At 47.5% G+C, this 17,585-nt stretch overlaps 1 protein-coding gene across 1 annotated transcript in view; it reads left to right on the plus strand.

Moving 5' to 3' along the window:
• Positions 1-11,465: 11,465 nt before the first annotated feature.
• Positions 11,466-17,585, plus strand: part of SNX19 (sorting nexin 19) — a 41,862-nt gene continuing 35,742 nt past the window's right edge. Inside the window, exons 1-3 of the mRNA XM_028707759.2 lie at positions 11,466-13,887; positions 14,665-14,803; positions 16,794-16,894. Of these exons, the coding sequence (XP_028563592.2) occupies positions 12,250-13,887; positions 14,665-14,803; positions 16,794-16,894 (1,878 nt within the window). The 5' untranslated portion in view covers positions 11,466-12,249. The remainder of the gene's footprint in view (positions 13,888-14,664; positions 14,804-16,793; positions 16,895-17,585) is intronic.

The raw sequence follows: 17,585 nt of genomic DNA on the forward strand, positions 1-17,585 counted from the left end.
AATGTGGTGACGCAGGGATCAATAGACGGTGAAACCACAGGGGGCTCCCATCTAAAATCCTGGAGATGCTGCCCTTAAATATAGACCGGGGATGAGGAACCTTTTGAGCAAGGAGAGAGAGAGGGGTCCACATTTCCTTTTGGGCAACTTTCTGGGTCCGCATGCCAGTGGTGAGTAGGTCTTGAAGCAAAAGTAGGAGGAGCAAAAAAAAATGTGAATGTTACCATTGGATAGTAGTTTCTACATAATGCTCCTCTCTAGCCTCCACTCAGGAAAGCGGGAAGCAAGTTCAGGAACATATCCGAGATAAGCAGAAACTCTCAAGGAGGGTGCAAAGCGGGCTTGGTGAAGGGTGTGGCCTAGGGGGAGTCTCAAGGGCCAAAAAGACAGCCCTGAAGCGCTGCATTTACATCCCAGCTGTGGATCTGTCCTAATTCACTATTTCTGTTGCCTTCAGTCTGCAAATGATACCCAACCGCATTGCGTTTCCTTTGCATCAAAATGAATGGCCTTTGCTTTGCAGTGAACAGGGCGGAATGACAACCTAATGTAATTAATTGTGCAAAATTTGGCTACAGCACAAAGCAAGACACAGTGAAGGATTTTGTGTGTGCAAAAAATGAACTGCAGCAGAATGGAAACAGCACTGCATGTGATGTGGGGTTTAATTAAGTGTGGGGTTTCCCCCCACCTTCATCTACCGAAAGCAAAGTTTCCATCAAACTTCCCGCAGAGTTCTCCTTTCTATTTGTTTCCTTTCCTTTTTGCCAGACTCCGTTCTGCAGCCCGGCAGACATAGCTGTGCTTAACTAAGGATGATGTCAATATTTAAATAGCCCATTAATTCCTACATCCAACGCTGATTGCCAGTTCCCATTCACTATTTAGCATGTCTGGGATTCACAAGTTTGCTTTTTCATCTTGCGGCGAGTTGCTGTGATTTGAGCCCCAGTTCCCACTCGCTTTGCTTAACTGTCTCCCCAGTGCTCCATAAAGAAGTCTCTTTTCATTAATACCCAAACTCACCGCATCATCGTTATTATTTTTAATCAGAGCCCCCTCTCTGGGGAGTGTGATTTGTCAGCATGGAGCCTGCGGCTTTGGCAAGCAGCCTGTCATCTTCGTTTGATAAGCCAACTTCTGGAAATCAATCAGTGCTCATTTGGAAACTGGGGGAAAAACACTTTCCATGGAATCCAAAAGGGTAGCAACAAGCCAGCTGGTACCTAAGACAGCCCAAGTGGTTCCCTCTAGAAGTTGTTGGACCACAACTCCAATCAGTTCAAGCCAATACAACCAATGGCCAGAGATGATGGGAACTGTAATTTCCAATCAGCCCAAGCCAATATAACCAGTGACCAGGGCCAAAGGAAGCCACTGTCCAAGAAAACCTGGAGTGCACCACACTGGCTGACGTAAGATCAGAAGCTGGCAACCCAGAAGCACCAACTCTTGTTCAGGATCATCTCATGCTGCCTGCAGCACTCTCCCCAACTGCAAGGTCCCTCCTTACCCCAGTGGATTTCTTGGTTGCTTTGTCCCCTGTGAATTCAGGCAGAGGATAAGCCCCCTTTGAGACCCACCCTGGTGTAGCGGTGGCAGCAGCAGAAGTGGGGAACCTGTAACCCTCTAAATGCTAGAACTCTTAACTCCCATCACCACTGAACACAGGGCCATGATGGCTGTGCCTTCGTGGTCCTGATGAGGCCAATCACACATCCCTGGAGAGGGAGTTGCGTAAGCAAGTGGTGGCCATTCACAAGGCCTGACAACCTAACTGATCTTAAGGGCACGCGAACAAGCAGATGTAATCCAAGCACTGTTGCCAAGCTTAAGGAGCTCAAGCTGATGTGTTTGGTAAGTTCCCTCCTCATTTTTCCTCACAGATGTTAGATGTTCACGGATCATTCCGTTTGTAACCAATGGAGCCAGTTCTGTTCCCAGGGTATTCAGCCATCCAAAAGATGGTTGGTAGAAGTGTTGCTTAGCAACTACTCAGAATGGCATGATCTTTGCTGAGGTAGCATGTGGTCTGATTGGCTGTATAGTTCTGATGGAAATTTTCTATCTATATATCTTTGGTTGAAGGCCTTGCTGCTGCGTACAAAGCTTGGCCTAAGAAAGACAAACACCTCTCTGTTCCTTTCTCCTCAGCTTATGAGGAGAAATTTGCTTAGTAGCAGGTTTCTTTTCTCTCAGGACTTCCTCTGTGTTATTTAAGTGACTTTGCTAACAACAACCCAGTGAGGTAGATTAGGCCGAAAGGTAGTGGTTGGCCCAAGCTCACCCACTGACCTTCTTATCTGAACTCTTGTCTCCCAGGTCCAAATTGAACACTCTAACCACTAAATCATGCTGCCTCTTAAATTGGCCTGATAGTGGCTATATAAGTCGTATCTCGCCCGTGCCAGTAAACCAGGTGTTCCTCAGCTGACATGGCACTCTCAACACAGAACAGCTCCCCGCTTATTAATTCATAACCAGATGTCAAACTTTGTGGTTTGCCATGGTTACATATTAATCTCTCTTTAATTGGCCTGATTTCCAGACACTTGTACAACTGATGGCTCCCAGCAGGTTTTTGAAACTTCATTCTGGCATGGGGGTGGGGGGGAGAAACAAAGTCGCCTTGCGATTAACTAATCCGCCATCTTCTTCCACTCCTTCCTCTTCTCTCTCATCCAGCAGTTAAAAACATTTGAGCCTCCTCCTGAGTACAAAAATGAAGTCATTTGTCAGTTCAGGTGTCAAGAGCAAAATGACTTTTCAAATCTCTTGGCATTTGATTCCACGTCCTTCTGTTCTCTCTGGCTGAAATAACTTTTAACATGAGAAACGGCTGCTCAGTCAATGTATTAAAAAAAAACAAAAAACCAGACATGCAGAAGCTCACCTCTCCTTGCAAGAGACATTTCTTTTAAAATAAAATAGCTCCGGGGAGAATGATGGTTGAGACATGCCATCCATCGAGGATCCCTTGTGGCGCTCCAATCCACTCCGAAGAGCTTCTGGTGGTGTCAGATTCCCTCTCTCTGAGATATATAGCTCTGGCACCACAACCTCCCCTCCCCGCCCCGCCCCCGTACTTCTCCGTACTAATCTTTGGGGTAATCGCTGCAGAGTCTCCGAAAACATTTTGCACCCCTCCTCTGGATCCCATTGACAAGGCAGTTAAACACCCAGGCAGCTCCATTCATTACTGCCAAGATATCCTCAGCTTCCCACCTAGGTGCAAGCAGAACTGAATGAAGCCCTCTGTGTACTCCTTCCCTCCAGATCTAGTAATTTTGAGGTCCAACAGGTGCTGGAACCACTTTGTATTTCAGCTTCCTTGAAAAGGATGAGCCGCCAGGCCAAATGATAATAATAATAATAGGCTAATAATAATAATAATAATAATAATAATAATAATAATAATAATTTATTTGTACCCTGCCCATCTGGCCAGGCCTCCCCAGCCACTCTGGGCAGCTTCCAACAAAGATTAAAAATACATTAAAATGTCACACATTAAAAACTTTCCTGAACACGGATGCCTTCAGATGTCTTCTAAATGTCAGGTAGTTGTTTATCTCTTTGACATCTGATGGGAGGGTGTTCCACAGGGTGGGCGCCACTACCGAGAAGGCCCTCTCCTGGTTCCCTGTAGCTTTGCTTCTCGCAATGAGGGAACTGCCAGAAGGCCCTTGGTGCTGGACCTCAGTGTCCGGGCAGAACGATGGGGGTGGAGACACTCCTTCAGGTCTAGAATGATGTGATGGAGATGAGGAGGAGCTGCATTGGTGATTTGTAACACAAAGGTAGAAAACCTCAAGGCTCTGTGGGCTAAAGGCGGCCCCCCAAGCCTCTTCATCTGGCCCTCAGGACTGTTCCCCCAGGCCACTCATCCTCCCTAGCCACATCCATCCCCAATCCTGCTTTGCTGGGATGTGTGCTTTAACTCCTAACCTACACATAAGAACATGAGAAGAGCCTCCTGGATTGATCAGGCCAACCAGATAGCCTTTATAGCAACCCACAAACAGGAATGGAGCAACTCTCCCCTTCTGCGGTTTTCAGCAACGGGCACTTCCAATGGATGGTTGAGCCTCGCAATATGAACAGCATTAAGAGGCATTTAGAGATTTATAGTGGCACTAAAACTTGCCCACAAGTCTCAAGAGGAGGCTTGATGCTGTTCTGTGTTACCTTCGCCATCAAGAGAGCATCTCTATATTCATAAAGCTTTTTTCAAAGTACACAGGGAAATGTGACATTTTCAAACCTTATCCATTGTTGTTCATCTTTGTCCTTTGACTGGCCTGATCCAATAACAACAACAACAACAACAACAACAACAACAACAATAATAATAATAATTTATTATTTATACCCCCACCCATCTGGCTGGGTTTCCCCAGCCACTCTGGGCAGCTCCCAACAGAATATTGAAAACACAATAAAACATCAAACATTAAAAGCTGCCCTAAACAGGGCTGCCTTCAGATGTCTTCTGAAAATCAGATAGTTGTTTATTTCCTTGGCATATGATGTGAGGGTGTTCCACAGGGTGGGCGTCACAACCGAGAAGGCCCTTTGTTTGGTTCCCTGTAGCTTCATTTCTCACAGTGAAGGAACCGCCAGAAGGCCCTCGGAGCTGGACCTCAGTGTCTGGACTGAACAATGGGGGTGGAGATGCTCCTTCAGTAAAACCAAACCAAACCATGGCTTAATGCTAAGTCAAACCAAAAGTTGTGCCTGCTTCACTCCTGCTTCTGTCCTGTTTATGCTGCACTGCCCGCAGCTAAAGCTATGTTTTGGTGTGGTGTTACCTCCAAACCTGGGATCATGGTTTGTCTCACTCCAGAGAGAAACCACGTGCTATAGCCAGGGTTCGTTCTTGGCTTAACACTTGTGGGTTGTCGGTGGGGCAGATATTATGCAAACTGGGCCACCAGGTTTGTTGTTGTACAGATAAAACAGAGAGGGGGAGAACCATGTATGGCACCTCTTCGGAGGAAAGGCGCAATAGAACTGTAATAAATAAACTGGGTGAAAAATTCTGTGCTGGACACAAGCTTGAAAGTGCCACGCATTTTGTACTTGCCTTGTAGAGATTCTCCCAAGCCATCTTTGCTCAGAGCAAAGGGCAGCTGCTGTCTTTCGGGAAGTGTAAATGCTACCAGGAGAGGAGCTATATCACATCTCAAACTCCCAACATGAGTAGCATTAACACCTCCTGGAAAGAAGAGAAGACCTTTCCCTCCTTTGTTCCCTTGGGCCTCACAGAGGTTTAGAGTGGGAAACAACTTTGCGTCTTCATTTTGATGGCACAGCAACCATCCCTGGAGTCAGTCAGTGTTGACAGAAATGGACAAATCTGGGTTTCCCCAGTGCTTTTTTTCTAAAAAAAAATGTTTAGGGGTACTCTCATTTTGACTCAAGAAAATCACCATTTCATAGTGCAAATCGGGAAAAATAAATACATTAAATGGACAAAAGGACAAAGATTCACAAAATGTTTAGGGGTATGCATCCCCCTGCATCCCCCCCCCCCCCAGAAAAAAGCACTGGGTTTCCCTCATTGTATTGGTTCCCCCCCAAATTTAAGTGCAATTCTCCACATTTTCTTAAGTTCTCCATATCAGTTACTGATTTATTTTTAAAAGACCTCATGAAAACTGTTTAGAATTTCAGCACAGATTTCTCCTACTACACGGATTGGGGGGGGCAATTTTGCCTAATATACCCATTTCTGCAAAGCCATTTCACCATATACGGTGTAATTTTAAAGGCTGTTTTAATAAATTTATAGGTATACATTTATAGACACACTTTAACCTCATGCGTACATAAGCTTGGCTGCAGGACCGCATTGCAACATCTGGAGAAGTACAAAATGCTAAAGGACGACTGTCCTTCGGTTTTGTTTGCGAGTTGCATTGGTGCAAATCAGGTTCAGTTTGCCTTTTGACATGAACTGAAAAGTGCAAACAATACCAAGCTGTTTGGACTACAGTGGTACCTCGGGTTAAGTACTTAATTCCTTCTGGAGGTCCGTTCTTAACCTGAAACTGTTCTTAACCTGAAGCACCACATTAGCTAATGGGGCTTCCCGCTGCTGCCGCACCACCGAAACATGATTTCTGTTCTCATCCTGAAGCAAAGTTCTTAACCCGAGGTACTATTTCGGGGTTAGCGGAGTCTGTAACCTGAAGCGTCTGTAACCCGAGGTACCATTGTAGTGGTCTAACTTAGAATAAGGCCTTCATTCTTATGCTCGAAAGGCAAATTCCTTCTCTTTAACTGCAGGGGAAGCTGCCTAGGCTGAGTCAGGTTGTTGATCCAGCTCAGGACTGCCTACACAGACTGGCAGCAAAGGCAACCCAGGGTTTCAGGCAATGGATATTACCAACTCTACCTGGAGATGCCTGTTGGGATGTGAATAGAGGAGAGGATATCTATCTTTATTAGATACTAGCCTTCCTTCCCTGCGTTTGTGAGTTCAGCAGAGTGCTATCCCTTTGCAGCTTAAAAGGGAAGCTTAGACAGGCTGGTTTTAGCCTTTTATTTTCTGTAATCCAGGATGCTTTAAGGCATACTGAATTCGCCTGTTATTTCCCCCTTTAAACCACAATCACACAAACAGTCTTGTAAAAGGTAAAAAAGATAGCATTTATGCACTCAGAATACTTGTGGAAGAGTAACAGATACAGCAGCTTTGTTCAGGCAAGCTTAAAAGGAGGAGGAGGAGGAGGAGGAGGAGGAGGAGACGAAGAAGAAGAAGAATTTATTTCTACCCTGCCCATCTGGCTGGGTTTTAAAATGGTAATTCAGTTACAAATACATACGTAAATCTAGTTTAAGATGGAACAGCTGTCCTACCTCGCAGGGTCGGCGATACCCCAGGAAGCTCCTGACTCTGGGCAGAGTTGGAAAGCCATAATGGTGGAATGCTTATGTTGGTTCTGGGTGGGCATCTGACCTGTGCTTCTGGAACCGCATCAGCTTCCTCAATGCCAGGGCCTGAACCTGCAACCTTCTGCATGCAAAGCCGATGCGCTCCCACCGAGCTGTGGCCCATTCCCAAGAAAATGAACAGTACCTTTTCCCAGGCAGAACAGCACAGGTTCTTGTTCTTCTGTCCCTAGTCTAATAGTGCTGGGGTGACTTTTCCTGATGTTCTTTTGGTGCTTAGAATCCTTCCTGGGACTGCCTGTCAGTGCGCTGCATACAGCGATGTGGAAACCCTGAGACAGCTTTAATAGGTGCAAACCATTAAAAAAAAGATCCCCTGGAAATCCCCTTCTTGCCCCTGAGTAAGAAAAGTGCCCTCTTTAACTCCATCCCTCTACCCCACCCCAATTCCAGCCTTCTTTCCTAGAATTCACAGGTAGTTTTCCAGCAAAAGGAAAGGGCTTTCCCCCCTCCTGGCTAGGAATAGCCTCCCTTGGGGAGGATGAGGCTGGGGGATTTTCACACTTGATGTGCTCTGGCACTGACTTTCCAGGGAGTTTCCGCACAAGATTGTATAACACGTTCAGCTGAATTGCTGTTGCTAGCCCCCACCCCCGGCCACCCAAAAATAAAATAAAATAATCATCTTAACAAGCTCCTAGGAGAGGCAGTGGCGGTCTGTGCAGCAGCTTGGAGCAGGAGTGAGAAGTCTGGAAGTCCCCAGTCTCAAATCTCACCCCAGCTGCATCACTAAAGGGCCTTAAGGAAGTTTGCGGCAGGTGCAACTTCTCATGCGCAGCCAAGCGAGATTCGCTCTTGCTGGATCTGCAACTTGCAAAGAAGCCGACATTTGGGCAGGAAGCTGTGTCCTCGTGTCTCAAGGCACAATAAGTCAAAGGCTGTGGCTGCTCACGGGAGAAGGAGCTCTGTACATGCTCAAGGGCGTTTTTTAAATCAACGCTTCCTCGTTTATAAGGACTGAACTCTGCAACTCAAAATGGGCTGGGACACAACCAGATAAGATGGTGGGAAGGCCTGGGTTTTCTAAGGGGCTAAAGGCAAGGGCTGTCCTCTGCTTTAGATCAGCGCTGCTGTGTTCAAGGACAAAGGGCAGTGAGACAAGCAGAAGACCACCAAATCCAGCATTGGCCCAAGACACCAGGTGCTTGGAAGGTCCCCTCACTGCCCTGACCTGGCCATACCACCATTCACTGCCAGGCCTCCCTCCAGATGCTTTTCATGTCTGGCTCATTTAAGACTGTATAGAATCTTTATTCCCAATACAGTGGTACCTTGGGTAACATACGCTTCAGGTTACATACGCTTCAGGTTACATACACTTCAGGTTACAGACTCCGCTAACCCAGAAATAGTACCTCGGGTTAAGAACTTTGCTTCAGGATGAGAACAGAAATCGTGCTCCGGCGGTGTGGCGGCATCAGGAGGCCCCATTAGCTAAAGTGGTGCTTCAGGTTAAGAACAGTTTCAGGTTAAGAACGGACCTCCGGAACGAATTAAGTTCTTAACCCGAGTACCACTGTACTGATGATGGGACTCAATGATTGAAGAATACTGTTTTTAAAAAGGTCTTTATTATTTGTAAAGGGAACCATTGTATGAATTAATACTATATTATCCCTCTGCATCTGTGCTGTATCTTTGTACTTTTGTCCTTCCAGGCTGCTATGCTTTTTTACATTTTTTATTAGTTGTTTCCTTTCTTTTGTTGCATTTGCACTTTATTGTTGATGTTAGCAAATCAATAAAATACTTCCAGGCTGTGATGCTATATGGTTTAATTTTTTAATTCTTTGTTTTTGTTATGTTTGCGCCTTTTGTTCCTTTGTTAACAAATCACTAAAAGGTGGTGCTTTTCTTGTAATGATCTCTGTGTTTTAATAGATCCCACCCACCCATCCTCTCGCATTGCTTTGATTACTGCTACAGTGGTACCTCGGGTCAAGAACTTAATTCATTATGGATGTCTGTTCTTAACCTGAAACTGTTCTTAACCTGAAGCACCACTTTAGCTAATGGGGCCTCCTGCTGCCGCTGTGCCACTGGAGCACGATTTCTGTTCTCATCCTGAAGCAAAGTTCTTAACCCGAGGTACTATTTCTGCGTTAGCGGAGTCTGTAACCTGAAGTGTATGTAACCTGAAGTGTATGTAACCCGAGGTACCACTGTAATGTATTTTAAAGATTCCACACACACACACACCTCTATGTTTTTAGAAGTTTCTATCTTATATGTGAGCCGCATTGAGTCTTGCAAGGGAAAAGGTGTGATATATGCATGGGTGAGGCCAGGATTTGGGGGGGGGGGGGCAGGCATTATGTTGAGGGGGAGGAAGAACCGAGTTATCTGCAACAGAATCGGTCAGTTACAGATAGGTAGCCGTGTTGGTCTGCCATAGTCAAAACAAAAAAATTCCTTCCAATAGCACCTTAAAGACCAACTAAGTTAGTTCTTGGTATGAGCTTTCGTGTGCATGCACACTTCTTCAGATACACTGAAACAGAAGTTACCAGATCCTTCTATATAGTGAGAAGGTGGGGAGGGGTATTACTCAGAGGGGTGGTGGGAATGGGTGATTGGCAGATAGCTGTGATGAGCCTGTTGACGACTCTTAACGACTGCAATAGGTCTTACAGGAAAAAGCAAGGGGTGAGAAGGTGAAAAATGGCTTTGTCATGTATAATGAGATAAGAATCCAATGTCTTTGTTCAGACCAGGTTTCTCCATGGTTTTAAGTTTGGTAATGAGTTGCAATTCAGCTACAACCAGACTTAACACGGACACTGGCACCAGAGCCTGCAATAAACCCAGATGCCAACTTTCCTGCCACATACACCCGGACAACACCATTACTGGCCCCAACAACATCACACATACCATCTCGGGACTATTTAATTGCTCATCGTCTAACATTGTGTATGCCATCAAATGCCAACAGTGTCCTTCAGCTCTCTATATTGGACAAACAGGCCAAACCTTACGCCAAAGAATAAACGGACATAAATCTGACATCAAGAATCACAAGACAGAGAAACCAGTAGGAGAACACTTCAATCTCCCAGGACATTCTATACAAGATCTCAAAGTAGCTGTTTTACTACAAAGGAATTTCAGAAATAGACTGGAAAGAGAAGCTGCTGAATTGCAACTCATTACCAAACTTAAAACCATGGAGAGACCTGGTCTGAACAAAGACATTGGATTCTTATCTCATTATACATGACAAAGCCATTTTTCACCTTCTCACCCCTTGCTTTTTCCTGTAAGACCTATTGCAGTCGTTAAGAGTCGTCAACAGGCTCATCACAGCTATCTGCGAATCACCCATTCCCACCACCCTTCTGAGTAATACCCCTCCCCACCTTCTCACTATATAGAAGGATCTGGCAACTTCTGTTTCAGTGTATCTGAAGAAGTGTGCATGCACACGAAAGCTCATACCAAGAACTAACTTAGTTGGTCTTTAAGGTGCTACTGGAAGGAATTTTTCAGAATTGGTCAGTTAGTTAAGTATTATTTTTTTATTTACTTGATGGGGGGGGGGGAGCACCTGCCTACACACATATCCCAACTGGGATAGCTCACTCTGTAGAGCATGAGATTCTTAATCTCAGGGTCTTGGGTTAGAGCCCCACCTGGGGGTGAAAGATTCATGTACTGCAGGGGGTGAATTAGATGACCCTCTACAATTCATGCTGGCCACATGACCCGGGAAGCTGTCCGTGGACAAACGCCGCTTCCCTCGGCCTGAAAAGCAAGATGAGTGCCACAACCCCATAGTCGCCTTTGACTGGACTTAACCGTCCAGGAGTCCTTTACCTTACCTTACCTTACAAGCCAAGCTTCTTTGCCTCTTCTCAGCCCCAGCTAAGAGGATCCCTGGTTTATTGCTCTTTTATACTCATATTTACATGCACCTCCAGTCAAGGGAGGGCAGAAAACCTGCCCCCTTTTGCCTAACTTAGCTGGCTCCAGCTAGTACTCTCTGGGGCAACCCGTCACCTCCTGCACTCTTTAGTCTTGCAAAGAGATGCTTAACACACCTTTGGCTGGAGACACTAACTTAACAAGGAGATGAGTCTGACTACTTTTGCATGCTCTTTCTCAACAGAATCTCATCTTACCGATATGAAATTAAATGCATATAATATTATAGGTGCAATTTTACAATTCACACACACACACACAATTCTTCTATTCTTTTTTCTTTTCTTTTCTTTTCTTCCCCCCCCCCCCGCCCCTCTTCTATTCTATTCTAAGCCGAAGGACAGGTCTCCGGTCTCCTCCAAACCATCCATATATATGGACACACACACACACAGAGAGAGAGAGAGAGAGAGAGAGAGAGAGAGAGAGAGAGGTACAGCATTTGAATGAAAAATGTGGCTGGTTTGGAGCAGACCTTCCCAGCGTCGGGCGTCGGTCGCCAGATGGCACTGCTGCCGCCTCCGCCGTGGCTCTGCCGCTCCGCCTCGCTGTCCGGACGCCTCTTTAGCAGCGAGACCCAGGAAGCGCCCGGAAGCCCGGCCGGGACTCGGAGCCTTCCTGCGCCGCCCTGCCTGTGCCGCCTTGACCCGGGCGGGCCGGCGCGGCGAGAAGCTGGGCGCGCGCTTTGGGGAGCCCCTGGGACTGACCTGTCGCGCGCCAGGGACAGGCTCTGCGCGCTGCAAAGCAAAGCGGGGAGGGAGAGGCGGCGTTGAACGTCTAGCTGCGCAAGAAAGCAGCCTTGTCGGTCTTCGCGAAAACCAGCAGCCCTCCCATCGCCACCTTCCCCGGGGTTGCTTCAAGGGGGAAAAGAAGTTCGGGGATTTCTTTCTACCAGAGCCGTTTACTACCTCGCAAATATCGAGCGCGGGAGAGGACGCTTTGCATTTGCAGCTTGCGTGCTTCTTCTTGTCCTTTTTCTTTGCCTTGCAACTTTCCCCCGTGCTCCGCTTGGCTTGTCAGCCTTTCCAGGCAGCTTAAATAAGGCTTTGCCCTGAAGCGGGATGGCACTTGCAGGCTCCCTGCTGCTTTAAATCTATTAGCGAATATAACAATAATAATAATCGAAAGAAATGCTTCTTTAAATCCAGCTTGGGTGAGCTTTCTTTGATAGCAATGCTTTATTCACTGGAAAGAAGTGGCTGAACTAATAAGCCTTTGCTCTGGCAATCGCAGCATCCACGCTGCTGTAAATATGTGAGCACTAATGTTGAAAATAATAAGCATGCCTATTTCAATCCAAGCCTTCGCTAGCCAAGAGAGAGCCATGCTATTTTATTAAATAGGAAGAAGTTGGGGGTGAGACAGAAAATGCTAAGGATCCGGGATCCGGGTGCTGGCTTAGGCGACATGACGGGCAGCCGGAAGCTGCTAGCCGTGGGGGCTGTTCTGGGATGGCTGCTGGTCGTCCACTTGCTGGTCAATGTCTGGTTGCTTTGTATCCTCTCGGGGCTGCTGGCGGTGTTGGGTGGCTGGCTGGGCTCCCAGGCGGTGATTGGGACCACCAGCAGAGTCCACCTGGAGAGGTTCCTCCTCCTCGAGAGCAGCCCTCCGAACCCCGACGCAGAGCAGCAGCTGGACAAGGAGATTGAGGGCATGATTGGGAAGATTGTTCGGGATTTCGTGTCCTCCTGGTATCGGTCGGTGAGCAGCGAGCGGGGCTTCGAGGACGAGGTGAAAAAGGCCATGATGGGCCTGGCTGTGGAGCTCAAGAGGCGGATGGCCTTGATAGACAAACAGGCTCTGACCCAGAAGCTGCTCCTGCTTGGAGGTTGCCACCTTCAGACTTACAAGAAAGCCCGCGAGAAAGCGGAGATGGGGCAGAGCTCTGGAGACCCTGCCCAGAGGGCCGATCACCTATGGCGAGCGTACTCAGAACTGTCAGACCCCCACGTGGCTGTCCAGAGCCCCGCCAGCGAGGTGGATTATGCTCGGCGCATCGTGGACTTGCTCCTGCGCGTTCTGGTGCCTGAGCCGCACCTGGAGACCAGGACTGGGCGCTTTGTGGTGGTGGAGCTGGTGACTTGCAACGTGCTGCTGCCCATGATCAACAAGATGGCGGACCCTGACTGGCTCAACCTGCTGCTGATTGGGATTTTCTCCAAGATCAAAGCCGCGGGAGGGAATGAGAAGCCGGAGACGGCGCCAGCCCTTTCTCCATGCCAGCCTGCGGTACCCAGTTCATTGCCGCTGGCCTTTCTGTCAGAAGCCGCCCCGGAGAACAGGGCAGTTTCCCCGAGGAATTCCGAGCCGTCGATCGGAGACGCGCTGGACGGCTTGGAGTGGAGGGAGCCTTTCAGCAGAGAGCTGAGTGCTGACTTGGATAGTAGGAGAGTTAGCACCTCTTCCGTGCCCTGCCTCCAGCCTGATACCCTGGAGTCCTTCTTCCCCTGCGAAGACCTGGAAGTTGAGTCTCCAGTGTCGGAAGTAGGAAAGGACTGTGCAGGGCTCATGCCCCGGGAGGAATTCCTTGTGGAGTCCCTCGCTGCCCTGGAGGAACCTGAGAGCTTGTTTCAAGAGGATAGCCTGGGCGCCAAGGGCAGGTACTCGGAGTATGCTGCCGGGTCCAGCTCCGAAATGAGGCCCCGAATCCCCTCCTTGAGCCCCTGCCCCGATATCCAGATCGAGGCCGCCGAGGAGAAGGAGGAGACCTTGGCTTCGCTGACGGCTCTTTTGGAGGACTCGGAGAAGACCTTCCTCAGGCGGCCGTCCTACCTGGACAAGGAGCTGGTGGCTTCCGAAAGCCTGGCCCACAGCCCTCAAGACCTTGCCCAGCTGCCGGGGCTGCTGTCTTCGTCCCCCACCGCCCCCTTGGGCACCTTCAGCTTTGAGCCGCTCAGCAGCCCCGATGGGCCTGTCGTCATCCAAAACCTGCGCATAACTGGCACCATCACCACCCGAGAGCACAGCGGGACAGGATTCCACCCCTACACCTTGTATACTGTGAAGGTAACTCAGTCGCTCCTCTCTTCTGGGTATCGTACAATCCTAAGAGTTGGAAGGGAACCACGAGGGTCCTCTAGTCCAACCCCCTGCAATGCAGGAATCTTTGGGCCAAGATAGGGCGTGGAACCCACAACCTTGAGATTAAGAGTCTCATGGTGTACTGACTGAGCTGTCCCACAGAGCCAGTAAACCGAATCTGATGCACCTGCATGTTGGTCGCAAGCATTTTTCTAATGTTTTTGTAAGTCTTGAAAGGTCTGTTCTCTAGAGCAGGCCTTGGGTTCCCTGATGTTGTTGGGCTCATAGCTCCCATTGTCCATCCCGCCTGGGAACAGTAGAGGCCGTAGTCCAAGAACATATGGGGAACCAAGATTGGAGAGAGCTGAAAGAGGAAAAGTTGCTTTATCCAGGGACATTGGTAAGCCTATTCCTACCTCTTTTTTCTCAACGGTGACACAGACTATTCATAACTCTGAGCAGGGCAGTGGGGTGGGGTAAGTGAAAACAAGCTGCAATAATTATAGTGTTCTTCGCTGCTCCTCTAAGGAGCCCTTTGGGGTCTAGCTTACATATCTGAGTTTCTAACACTGATGGGGAGATGTTGGGGAATACAGATCTGGTTGTCTGGATCCAGCTCGCCACCCCTACCTTCCTTCTGGACCCTCATGTCTCCTGTGTTTTCATGTAGAAAGTATCCAGTGGCATGAAAATTCTTTCATCTAGTCTCTGGCTACGTGTGGTTTCCTTTGGTGACGTGTGGTCTTCTCTTTCCCCCCGCAGTATGAGACGACTTTGGACAGTGAAAATGCCAGCGGCCTCCAGCAGGTAGCTTACCACACCGTGAACCGGAGATATCGAGAGTTCTTGAACCTGCAGACGAGGCTGGAGGAGAAGCCAGACCTGCGGAAGTTCATTAAAAGTTAGTGCTGAGTCTTGCTTTCTGCAGGAGCTCTTTCATAGGGTGACCCTAGGCAAGTCTCCTTTTTAATTGCAGTTGAGTGCATATAACATTGCGGCCTTAGGTCCCATCTGCACTGTACATTTAAAACGGGATAAATACCACTTTAAACAGCCACGGAGTCTTCCAAAGTATCCTGGGAACTGTAGTTTGTTAAGGGTGCTGCAAGTTGTTAGGAGATCCCATATCCCCCTTCCAGACCTACAGTTCCCAGAATTCCCTGGGAAGAGGGATTGATTGCTAAACCACTCTGGGAATTGTAGATCTCTCACCCAGTGTGCAAATTATAGGGGACCCATCGTTCTCTTCCCACTTCATTTTGTAACAGACCCATTTTTGCTGTCTTTAGAAGATTATAGGAGCCATGGGTTGGCTAAAATCAGGAGTTGGGTGAAAATAGTGGAATTAATAATAATAATGATTTATTATTTATACCCTGCCCATTGGCTGGGTTTCCCCAGCCACTCTGGGCAGCTCCAAACAGAATAATAATAATAATAATAATAATAATAATAATAATAATAATAATAATAATAATATTAAAAAACATCAACCAGATGCCTTCTAAAAGTCAGATTGTTGTTTATTTCCTTGACATTTGAGGGCGGGGGTGTTCCACAGGGCGGGCACTACTACCGAAAAGGCCCTCTGCCTAGTTCTCTGTAGCTTCACTTCTTGCAGTGAGGGAACCGCCAGAAGGCCCTCGGAGCTGGACTTCAGTGTCCGGGCTGAACAATGGGGTGGAGACGCTCCTTCAAGTATACTGGACCGAGGCTGTTTAGGGCTTTAAAGGTCAGCGCCAACACTTTGAATTGTGCTCGTAAACATACTGGGAACCAGTGTTGGTCTTTCAGAACTGGTGTTATATGGTTTCGCTGCTGCATTCTGGATTAGTTGTAGTTTCCGGGCCACCTTCAAAGGTAGCCCCACGTAGAGCACATTGCAGTAGTTCAAGCGGGAGATAACCAGAACGTGCACCACTCTGGCGAGACAATCTGCAGGCAGATAGGGTCTCAGCCTGCGTACCAGATAGAGCTGGTAGACAGCTGCCCTGGACACAGAATTGACCTGCGCCTCCATGGACAGCTGTGAGTCCAAAATTACTCCCAAGCTCCTAATGAAGACCCACCAACCTTTTCTTCTGGTCCCTGAAACATTCTTATTTCTCCTTTGTGCTTTAGGACCAGCAGGGATTGGTACACCACTCCTGTACCAATCTGGTACTCAAAGGCATGCACAAAGTATTATTCCTGACCATCCTTTTACTTAGGAAACTGTCCTATGCTGAGTCCATCTAGCTCAATAATCTTTTGCAGTTCTCTTCTCCTGGAGACTCTCCAGAGCCTGATTCTGTGTATCTTCCAGAAGGCGGTATAACATCTAAAAATAATAATCAAGCTGTTTCGTGGTAACAAGGAATAAAGTAGTACAATTAGCATCATGTTATCCACCCAAGGTGTTGAAATGTGGCAGGATGCAAGTTCAAGTGGAGAAAATAAATTCTGCACTTCTGCAAAATCTCATGTCACGGACTGAGAGTGATGGATAATGTTAATTAACCACCAAAGATGGAATTTGAACTCTTGCCCGCAAAACTCACACATACCAGTTGCCTGCCACACCTCTCTTCCTCTCCTCACTGTTCCCGCCCCCCAAAAGAAAATAACCAGCTTCTTTATTTATCTTTACTATTAGTAATCAGAGCTGTAAGGCCTTTGCTTGATAAAACTTCTTTTGGTTTCGTGTTTTTTTTTCCCTGGCTGTTCCTCTGTTGTGTTTGAGTTACGTTCTTTAAAATCTTCAGTTGCGTTTTGTTGTTGGAAATTGCTTTTCCTTGGAAAAGTGGCACATCAATATTTAAATAAATAAATGCAACAAGTAAGCTAATAGGATTAATGATGCATTGCAGTAAGGTGTTTTTCCCACTTCTTCATTTTTTTCTAACTTCCAGATATTAAAGGTCCAAAGAAGATCTTTCCCGACCTTCCTTTTGGTAACATGGACACAGATAAAGTAGAAGCCAGGAAAAGCCTCTTGGAGTCATTCTTGAAGGTGAAGGCTCTTCTCTCCTCCCCTGCAATGTAATTTCTCTTAGCAGGTTTATTTTACTTTTTAAATAAACCTTGCCGAGGAGACTCGGTAGGGTCACGGTTAAGTCATTTTAAACCAGGGGCCAGCATCCTTTTTCAGCCGTAGGCCAGTCCACCGTCCCTCAGACCATGTGGTGGGCCGGACTATATTTTTTTTTTTTTGGGGGGGGGGGGGAAATGAACGAATTCCTATGCTCCACAAATAACCCAGAGATGCATTTTAAATAAAAGCACACATTCTACTCATGTAAAACATGCTGATTCCTGGACCGTCCGCGGGTCAGATTGAGAAGGTGATTAGGCCGCATCCGGCCCACGGGCCTTAGGTTGCCTACCCCTGTTTTAAACAGTGGGGCTTCCAGACAGTTGCTTGGTTCCCACAACATGGTAAGGCAAACCATGGTTTACCGGGGGCCACGCAGAGGGGAACCAAGGTTTGCTCTTCCTCACAACTCATGGTTAGTGAGGAAAGTACTTAGCCACAAGCCTGTATCTGAGCGAAACCTTGGCTTAGCTCAGTGTGGCGCCGCAGCAAAACTACTAAGGAGGAGCAAAGTGGCCATGATCTCCCTGGGAGCTTGTTCTAAACTATGGTTTGGCTTACTGTGTTGTGCAAACCAGACCATTAAAGCAACGGTGGTGAGTGGAGTGAG

This window comes from Podarcis muralis, chromosome 15 (genome assembly GCF_964188315.1).
Source record: "Podarcis muralis chromosome 15, rPodMur119.hap1.1, whole genome shotgun sequence".
Lineage (NCBI taxonomy): Eukaryota > Metazoa > Chordata > Lepidosauria > Squamata > Lacertidae > Podarcis > Podarcis muralis.